This window comes from Dermacentor andersoni, chromosome 2, assembly GCF_023375885.2.
Source record: "Dermacentor andersoni chromosome 2, qqDerAnde1_hic_scaffold, whole genome shotgun sequence".
NCBI lineage: Eukaryota > Metazoa > Arthropoda > Arachnida > Ixodida > Ixodidae > Dermacentor > Dermacentor andersoni.
Window position 1 is genome coordinate 57,681,375 of NC_092815.1, and position 9,955 is coordinate 57,691,329.

At 44.0% G+C, this 9,955-nt stretch overlaps 1 protein-coding gene across 2 annotated transcripts in view; it reads left to right on the forward strand.

Moving 5' to 3' along the window:
- Window positions 1-6,462, forward strand: part of LOC126542256 (uncharacterized) — a 178,656-nt gene extending 172,194 nt beyond the window's left edge. For both annotated transcript variants that reach the window (XM_055077125.2, XM_050189242.3), the window contains exon 36: window positions 3,844-6,462. In XM_055077125.2, the coding sequence (XP_054933100.2) occupies window positions 3,844-3,930 (87 nt within the window). In that variant the 3' untranslated portion in view covers window positions 3,931-6,462. The remainder of the gene's footprint in view (window positions 1-3,843) is intronic.
- The last annotated feature ends 3,493 nt before the right edge of the window (window positions 6,463-9,955 follow it).

Here is a 9,955-nt window from a genome sequence, read left to right on the forward strand (position 1 = left end):
TTATACGCACTAAAATATGGTACGTCACTCCACTTTGACTCCCCTCCCTTTCAAAAAAGGAAAAATGCTTTAGCTTTGTGCAGTATGATGCTACTTGTTGACCATATTCAAGCACCTTGCAACTTTATCAGGAGCCGGCAATCGCACACGATCCAGTCTTGCCAGGGACACGATTCAGGCAGTAGCTAGGACGCACCAGTGTAATAAACACGGAATAGCCATTCAGATCTTCTAATGTCAGAAGCCTCTGAACAAGCGAAATGTGCAGCTCGCCGCTGCCAAAATGTGCGTGACACAACTGCACCAGCGATTCAAATTCGCGTCAAGCAATAGGAGTGCTCCTTTTGTGCCACGTAACTGCAATAACGAGTCGTGACACTAGTTCCTTTTTTTCACTCGCTTTAGTTGCTTATATTTCTTCAGCGAGAAATACAGCACTGCAGCTATCTGAACCTCCTATCTCATGCTTATGCCGATAAGATGGCAGCGCAGCGTTAACGAAAAGCCGGGCTCGCGTGATCAGTAATGCAGTAGCACCTCCCTAACCCCAATTTTTCTTCCCAAATTTCGAGGTCAACACAATAAACACATACAATTTCCTGAAATTCTGCTGCATGCTTCCAAATACAGTCGAAACCCACTATAACGAAATCTCGCAACAACGGAATTATCACAACGAAATATTTTTGTATCCCTTGCAAATGCCCATAGGATTCAATGCATTTCGTACCTCTGAGCAACGAAATGTCACTGTACTACAATCCCCCATGAACGAAATTTGCCAGAATGTAAACCCGCATATTACCTACTCGGCAGGCTCCAATATGTGCTCAAACGCAATTGCTTTGCACTAAATTTGTGTAGAATACCACCACATTGCACTTCTGTGGGCGCTGCCATTTTTGTTTACAAAAACAACCAAGCGTTGGAAGCGATCGCTTGTGTTGCAAACACGTCATAGCCGCCATCTTGTTTATTGATCGCCCATTTGAAGCGACGCGCATGTTGCTACCAACATGGGATGACGGTTTTTGCACGTCTACTAGGCGAGATCGGAAATCATTGTTCAAAACGTGCGTTCAGTTGGCATTCCCCAAGGCTGAAAACTCGGTGCAGCCTAGGCCAAATTGCGTGAGGCAAAACTGAACGCAAACTGAATGCGTATTTCGAACAACGATCGCCGATCGTGGCAGTGTATTGCGTAATGTGTGCCTTGGTGATAAAAATGCAGGAAAGAAACAAAGACAATCAAATCCACGTTGGCAGGACTGAATTGTCGGCAGGGATTGAATTGTTTGACACTTGAGATGGTGGTAGCAGCACAGAGTGCCATGCATCGGGCCGTGATTGAGCAATCATCTGGGGAATACTGATCACTTGCTTCAGGAATGCTGGTTTTTGTGCCACGTGACAGGCACCGCGTGCGAATTCGGTGCCAGATGTAGATTTGCGCAAAGGGGCCGTAATCTTGGATCGTTTGCCTTCGGGTATACGAGATACAACCACTTTCGCGCTCGGCACCGGAAGCGTCAGCACCTACGGGTGACCGCGTGCGCTGGAGAAACGCTACTGCATGCGCTGTTGCTCTGCGTCTGGTGCCGAGTTACGCAAAATCTCTCAAAAGTGATCGTATCTCCGAAAGCGAATGACCAAGAATACTGCTCCATAGCAGTGCTGCCACTGCTGATCGACGCATGCGGTGCGCTTTGTACTGTCGGTAATGCGGTTCTATATCCTCGAGCAAAGCTTGCTAAAGTAGGCTAACGGAATTTTGACAGTAAAGTATCGTTCTGCGATGCAATACCTCTTTGTGCTGTCTCTTTTCGCAACAACGAAATTCTCGCTAAAGCGAATTTATTTGCGTTCTCTGCCGATTTCGTTATTGCGAAGTTCAACTGTATTTCGCCATGAGATAAAGTCGTTTCGATTGCAGAAAAAATTTTTCTGGCTGTTTCACGTTTTTGGGTGAGGCGAATTTCAGGTGATATGAATTCTTAGACCATACCGAGAGAATCCTATCATTGAGATTCTGCTGCAATTGGGCAGGTTGTTCTACAAGCACATGCTACATATTAAAAATATAATTTGGTGATAAGGAAGGTGCTTCTCTTGGTAGGAGCGCAATTTCATGATTCCTGAATTTGGCCCAAAAATTGTTTCACTATGCAAGATCACATCGCACATTTCTCTGCAAGCGATTTCACGACTGCAGTGTCAGTAAATTACAAATAATGTTTCATCTTGCTGTAGGTGCTGTGGAATGGTGCTTGTTCAGTCTTGTATGCTGCCATATATGTACAATATTGTGACTTTACTTTCGCTTATATAAATGTCATGTTGCTTGTACTAGTGCCATATAGTGCATGCACAGGGTGTCTACCGTCAGGAAAAACCTGGAATATTCAGGGAATTTGTCAGTTCTGGAAAATCGGAGAAATTGGTTCCTCCAATGACCAGCAAGAAGCAAAGCTTTCAACTGAACCTATGCAAACCACAAATAATGCTTTCATTGGTTTTGGTGCTTTGAGATTTCTGTTAATTCGACTCCAGTTCATTAAACTTTTCTGGTAATTCGATACTTACCGGTGTGCATGCATTCCTATGGGGCCCAAACTTTCATTACTTTGATCCTAAAATTGTCTTTGGCTGGATAATTGAAACTTAACCAGTCGGAACACATGCGACAACCGTTATGGTGATTCCAACAGCGACCCCTTTAGTGGCAGTGTCTGTCGGCAGAGTTTAGGGGACAGTGAATGCATTGAACACTCATAAATTTCCCGTCAAAAACTATTTTTTAACTAGTACTAGAAAGATCTTCGACCAGGAAGCGTAGCTCACAATGTCTGATTACGGTATTTGCTAGATTATAAAGTGCGCCTTCTTTTTTTTTCCCCTGTGAAAAGTGGGTCGGAAATTGCCTGCACAGTTCAATCGGATGCGAAACCAAAACTACCTTCACAGTGGTCGTGTTTTACCGCATAACACATGTGCACTGCGGCGAAGCCGGCTTGAGTTGCCATTGTGCAACCCTTGTTATAGCCTGACCCATTTTTCTTGCTAAAAAATTGGGTGTGCTTTAGATGTATAATTCGTTTAGGAGCTTTAAGGTCATTTCTACGTTAGTTTTCTACTTTGGACTGAAAGAAAGTGCCCACGTGTTTGATTCGGGGGACATGTTGAACTCGGGTACAAATACTGCCAAATGAATCGGCAGTATGTTATGTCATCTTTTTTTTAAATTTCGCCTGTTAGGTAATTTGATCTGTTTTGTTGGCCCCGTCATGGTCTATTTAATGGAAGTTGACTGTAGTGCATCCTACCTGACCTGCAGTTTACTGGAAGTAGTTTAAAATTATTGGCTGGCATAGTAACTTGCGAAGTTATAAACCACCATTTTCTTGCACCTACACTTACCCCCGTATTCAGAAATGCAACTTAAGTCGAAGCCCATGCTTGACTTGATTTAGATGACGCCTGGCGTTAACGTGCCTAAAGACGCTCCCTGCGTTTCCTTCGGCGCGTTCATGATAGGCGTCACTTAGATCAAGTCAAGCATGGGCTTCAACTTAAGTTGCATTTCTGAATACGGGGGTTAGTCTCGTAGACTGCCGAGGAATGTTCCGATTTCCGAGGAATTTCCGATGTATTTCGGGCCCAGTAAATGTTGCTTCATCATCAGGGAAAACCTGAAGGAAAACAAAATATCAGAACTTGAAAGTGCCAACATATAAGACACCCTGATGCGTACAAGCAGGCAATTGACTGTGCTGAACGAGTGTTTTTCTTTAGCCAAATCATTAGCTGACTGTGTTCTACTTGTTTGCCTTACACACCTTTCAGGCAGTGTTTGAGTGCACGAAGGCCAAGTTCTACGGGCTTCCAAACTGGATGCAGAACAAGCACAAGAAACAGGCCGGCCTTTTCTGAGGTCCTTGAGAAAATTTCATGCTGGCCTAAAATCGGAGAGATGCCACTTCAGATGTGTGTTCACGTTGAAAGCGTGGTCTCCCCAGTGCCAACGGTGCCTAGCAAGATGTTCGGGATATGTGATCAACAGCTGTACCGAAAAATGTACATGCATTCCAATAATTCTACGTCTTCTACATAATTGTTCATGGGAAAAGAATGTGGAATATACATGTGAAGTTTTTATGTGTTCTGTTTGAATTATGTGAGAAATGTGGAATTATTAGAATGCATGTTAAACCTTTTCATTATGGATGGACAAAGGAGACCTTGAGAGGTGCATCTGCTGCCAACTCTGCTGTTTCCTGCCGTGCCGCTAGAAATGTGCTTTCTTTTTTTCTTCTCCCCCCCCCCCCCCTTTGCTGTGATGTGAGGAGATTTGCTCATGTGTGTCTCGCCTGGCCCCCGTAACATACCTATAAATATTGCAGCCTCTTATGAGCATGTGACGATGACCACCAAATGTGATTTTTCTTTTTTTATTTGCAAGTTGTCACATGTCTGATACTTCATCTTTCTTCTTCTACATCCTCCTTTTCATTTCTTTGCTGTTTCTTTCTTAATATATACGTATCTGTGGTTATGCCCCTTCTTATTTAACTATGTTGTATTTGTGTCAGAATATATAAGTTCCCTTTGGGGACAGGCTGTTCATAATTTTTTTTTATTTACCTGTGATCTTTCAGACATATTGCACAACATGGAGATGCAGTTGACTTTTCATTTTAGCATTTGTTGCAAATGGAAAAGACAGTGTATTCTATATAAGGATGATTGATGATTCTAAGGAATATCCGAGAAGTCGTGAATGCAGCCTTGAACAATTTATCATAAGCCCCTAGAACCTGCTGAGGAGCTGTCTGAAATGCAGCGCTCTCTTCAATTTGCAAGTGTGGCCAGAGTATTTTTGTATGTTACTTAATGGGGAGCGACAAAGCATATAGCGGTCTATATTTTAACAATAAACGTGAAGAAATTGACAGCAATATACAATGTGAGACATCTGCAATCCCCATTTTGCAGTTTTAGCTTTCTAACCTACAGTGTATATACAAGAGATATATTATGCCTTACCATTTTGATTTCCTTGTTTTGTAAAGGCATTTTGTTCATAATATACTAGAAGCTGCTGAATATACACTGTTAACTTATTTCACATTGAAGGAAGGTTTTATTACAAATACTATAAGACAAAATTTCTTCTAGACTGCTGGTGAGATCACACGAGAGCTGTGGCACTTTATTGTATATACACTTATAGAGCTGTATATTTTTTGCAAAGATTGTCATTCAGTGTTGTGTGCAGTCTTGTGTATCTTGCAATCTGGTTGTGTTTATATTTTTTATTTCTTTTTGTACATTGTGAAGTGATGTGTTGAAAGCCTCAATCTGCATGGAAGCAGAGTTTGAGTCAGAAGATATCTTAACCAGTGCAGTTTCTAGATAAGCATGACATGCTTGGTCTTCTATTTGTCACAGGGTTCATTACACGCTTGCCAGTGAGCATCGGGAGTGCTGTGTTTGAGTTTTTCTCACTCTTTGTTGAGTGCACTCCTTCGTTGTTGTGTGCATACTCATCTGTTGTGATCATGCTGACAAATGCTACAATATGTTCAAATGAAATACAAGTGTAAGTGATGGAAAGAAGTGCCTGCATACAGTTTCATTTTTTTGTCGTATTTTTACTGATTATTCGTTAGTCTGGACAAGCCTTTCTCAGTTGCTTGGCAGCAATGTTGCCAGCCGCAGTATTGCTGATGTGAATTGAGTGCTTCCTTAGATTGGCACAGTATATACAATCAATTTAACAAGTGGCTAGAGGAATTTTTATGTTCATTTGTACTGCACTGTAGCACGCACCCTGCTGCTTCATTGGCCACTTCAGGTTAAACAGGGTGTTCTGCACACATACTCCAAATGGATGCCACATCACCAACAACTTAATGCAGTAGCATCCATCTTGTGTTACTGTATTTGTGAAAGCTTGTAACAGCTAGTGTGGCTTTCCTGTACCATCTTTGAGGTACCACAGCTACAGTCATGCCCATGCTTTGCAGTGCTTCCTTCACTGTGCAAGCAGAGCATTTTAGTGCATATATTGTCCGAAATTAAGAATGCAAAGGCAATCTTTAGTGGCTTGTTCTTCTTTGACTGAAGCAAAATGTGCTTGCCTGGTTTGCAGAAAGCTTACTATACATGTTTTGAGCGTGCAGGTCAAATCTTGAACCTGGTGGAGCATGGCATTGGTGTTTTTACCCTGTATTCTTTTATCTTTTCAATATTAAAAGAATATGTTCCTTATGAAACAGCATTGATACTGCTTACAAGTTGAGACTTAGTCAAATGGCCACGCTGTGTGTTGTGTGTGTGCTTCTTCCACAGTCTGTCAAACTTTATAAAGAGCACGTTTTTTAAGACAAGATTTACATGTTACTAGCATTTTTCTGTAAATAAAGACTGGTCGCTGTGTGCTCCCATTTTCATTTTTTCTTAGTATATTGCTTCCTTGCTCTACTACTGGAGTTCCACACACACCATTTAGCGCATGTGCTCTTTAAGTGTTCTGCTGTGATGGAGTTAACTACGGGTGGTGCATAAGTAATTTTTGAGACTGAACTGAATATGAATCTAATAGTGCCAGAAGCGAAATCAAATATTGGATGTTTTTCTTGCATAATTAACAGCCATTTTCATGTTCAATATAAAACGGCGATCACATCCTGGTATTCATACCGTTGGCAAGTTTCTGTCATCACAATGTGTCTTATGAAGTGGCATTTACTGAAAGTGCAAGTGGAGCATTGGGAACAAGTATGCAGCTTGTCCACATACACAAGTCTCTTCGAAGAGTGAATTATTCAGTTTAGCTGGTAAAGGTTAACCTGAGAGGCATAGCCTGCTCTGCTACATATGTTCGCATGTTTTAAGTATAAAGTGCAAGCCCCATGAAAGCGATTTTGTGCGAGACTGCTTTTAGCAACTGTAGCGACAAAATGGGTTGTCGTGCGAACAGATTGCTTGTTCTTGTTGCTAATCGCTCGGTTCTCAAAATCTAGAATCCATCACTTGTTGGCTGAAAGTCCTGCGAGCGACTAGTCAATACCACGAAGCCGGAGCTGGATGCACATCAGTCAAGTACTACCGACTGTCGCACGGAATGGGCAAACTAAATTTTGATACCTACAAGGATAAGAACCTACTGCAAGACCTTCAGAAATATTTTATGGTTCTCTTTACGTTAAAACATGCCTTCGGTTAATAAAGCAAGCATCACGGCAATTTTAGCACGTACGTGCTGCCCTCATAATGGTAACGGCGGGAAAACGTCGTTCAGACTTCACTGGCGTGTGTTATGATTTTTTATTTATTTATACTGTTCATTCCATCGGGGATTATAACGGGATGGGCACGTACATGGTCATCTTTCAATATAATAGCACAATACAGTCCACCCTCGGTATACCGAACACGGGTATATCGAGTTATTCCGTATATCGAATACTTTTTATATTGCCTGAAAAAACTCATGCATTTTTTTTTTTTTTTTTTTGAGCTGGATCGGCCGTAAAATGGATATGTAGAACTTCGCTACCCTAGACCACGTGTGCTGAGTTGACAGGCGGCGAGCTTTCCTGCAACACCCTCGAAGATGGCGCTCCCGACTGCTGCGCACTTAGCTGCACACATCGATTGCACCGTGGGCGCCATTTGAACGTATTGGCGTACGCAAACGGCGGCTTGGCTCGTAGTTTGTCACTATAACACGAAACTCTATGGCCTGGCTAGTTCGATACGTCAACGACGCATTGCGTTTACCGCACCGACTCCTCCTCGGTGCCGCGCTCTGCGCCTACCGCGCCTCGTGAGGAATGGCGGTTTGCTTGCACAAAGACGCGCGCTGTTCACTGGGCTCACTCATAGACCCCATGGCAGAGGCCACAATACTTTGTTATTGGCAGTGTTTCAAAATGATTCGATTGACGGATATGGAGATCGCAGCGGAAGTAACGGCCAAACAAACACGCTGCCGAGGTTGATCCCGCAACCACCGATTTTGCCCCGCTCCCAACTTCAACTGAGGCTGTAACTGCTTTGGCCCTTCTACGCCGCTACTGCGGCGCAATGGAAGGCACCGGGCTATTGCTTGTGCATCGTTTAGACTATGTTGAGGATGGCATGGTGAAGCACGGCTGCCAATAAGAAGCAGGCTACACTGCCGCAGGGCTTCCAGCTAAAGAAATAAATACTTTGTGTAAAGCTTCAAGTGAGTATTTACTGCGACACGATTGGTTCATTGATTGATTTCTACACGTTCCTTACGTGTTTTTACGTGATTTTATATATATCGAATTCTGGCCATATCGAACTATTTCGCTATCACCGCGAGAGGTTCGATATCATTTTATATATATCGAATTCTGGCTATATCGAACTATTTCGCTATCACCGCGAGAGGTTCGAGGTTCGACTGCATTTAGATTCTATCAGCGCCTCCTCTATATTTAGATGCCCGTCAGGTTGTGCGGCAGGTTGTGCGCAATGGGAGCTCGCTGGACGCCGCGCTTCGCACTCTTGCCACAGTGCAGCGCTACCGGCTGATCGCCGGCCCATCGTCTGCTCTTGTTGTACAGACTGCTGTCGCTACTATTTTTTTATTGCGAAGCAATACTACTTTAGGTCGCACTTCAGCCCGTTCCGTGGCGAGGCGGTGGTAGGCACCATTGACCTTTAGCGTGACCTCGCTGCGTGACGTCAAACCACGTGATCTAGAGTGACGTCACACCAGCTGTGTAAAAACGGGGCCCCATCTCACGCCGTCGCGAGGCGAGGCGGTAGCCATCAACGGCGGCCTAACTCCCGCTCCTCTCACCAGGGGCGCTACGGTCGGTGTGACGTCACACCAGCTGTGTAAAAACGGGGCCCCATCTCACGCCGTCGCGAGGCGAGGCGGTAGCCACCAACGGCGGCCTAACTCCCGCTCCTCTCACCAGGGGCGCTACGGTCAGAGTGGGCATATCTTACGACGCGGAGAAAATGGAGTGTTACCGCACCGTCGGCCAATCGATACTGGAAGATTTTGTAATGGGCACGCTGGTGAGGGAAATGTTTGTCGGCATACACGGATTCGACGGATGACTTCCTCTTAGATGATTCACTGTAAGCCGTAACACTAGCATAACCCAAGACTACCACCAGCCATACTACCAGCTGATCCGAGAATAACACACTATTGCTTCGCAATCACCAGGCTTAACCAAGCTAAGCCACGGCCGTTTTTTAAATATGTAAACTGCAAACTATTTTCGTATCTCGCAAGCAGGCATATTTTACGACCTACAATAATGTGGCTCATTTACTGGCTCACCTTTCTTCAAGAAAGGCATTCTAACACGCCAGTCATTTCTTTCCCGTTTTTTCGGAGCGCTGGGGAGCCGATCTAAGTGTGCACTGTGGCAGTCAAACAGAAGTGAGTCATTGTGGATAAAATTTAGAAATAACTTACGCACGGTTCATCCCAGCACGACAATATTGAGTCCAGAGGAAAACACAGCCGGTATAATTAGAGCGGCCTAAGGTATGCCGCCCGGGAAAGGATGTCCCCTTTCCCTTTGGTTAACGTCGATGAGAGGGGGGCCAGGCCATCCCCCAACCCCCCCGGCATGACAAAAAAAGACACGAATACATATTCGAAGGAGGCTTGTGTATATTTTCTTGCATGGTTCACAAAGCATTAAAAGCAGCAAAAACAACACTTGACTAGCACCTGCTACAATTTCAGCACTTTACGCGAGAGTGGCTTCTTCGCGTACATTTTCATCACAGGGTTCTTGTCTGTGATATTCATGGCATGATTACTTAGGAGTGGCTTGATAAACTTGTAGCACAAAAGCACCAAGAACTGTTTCCTGTGAGCTGGGTCGTCACTTTTGCATTTCAAGACTGGTATGTCCATAAGTACACCGACAGCATGCTCCATACTGGTTTC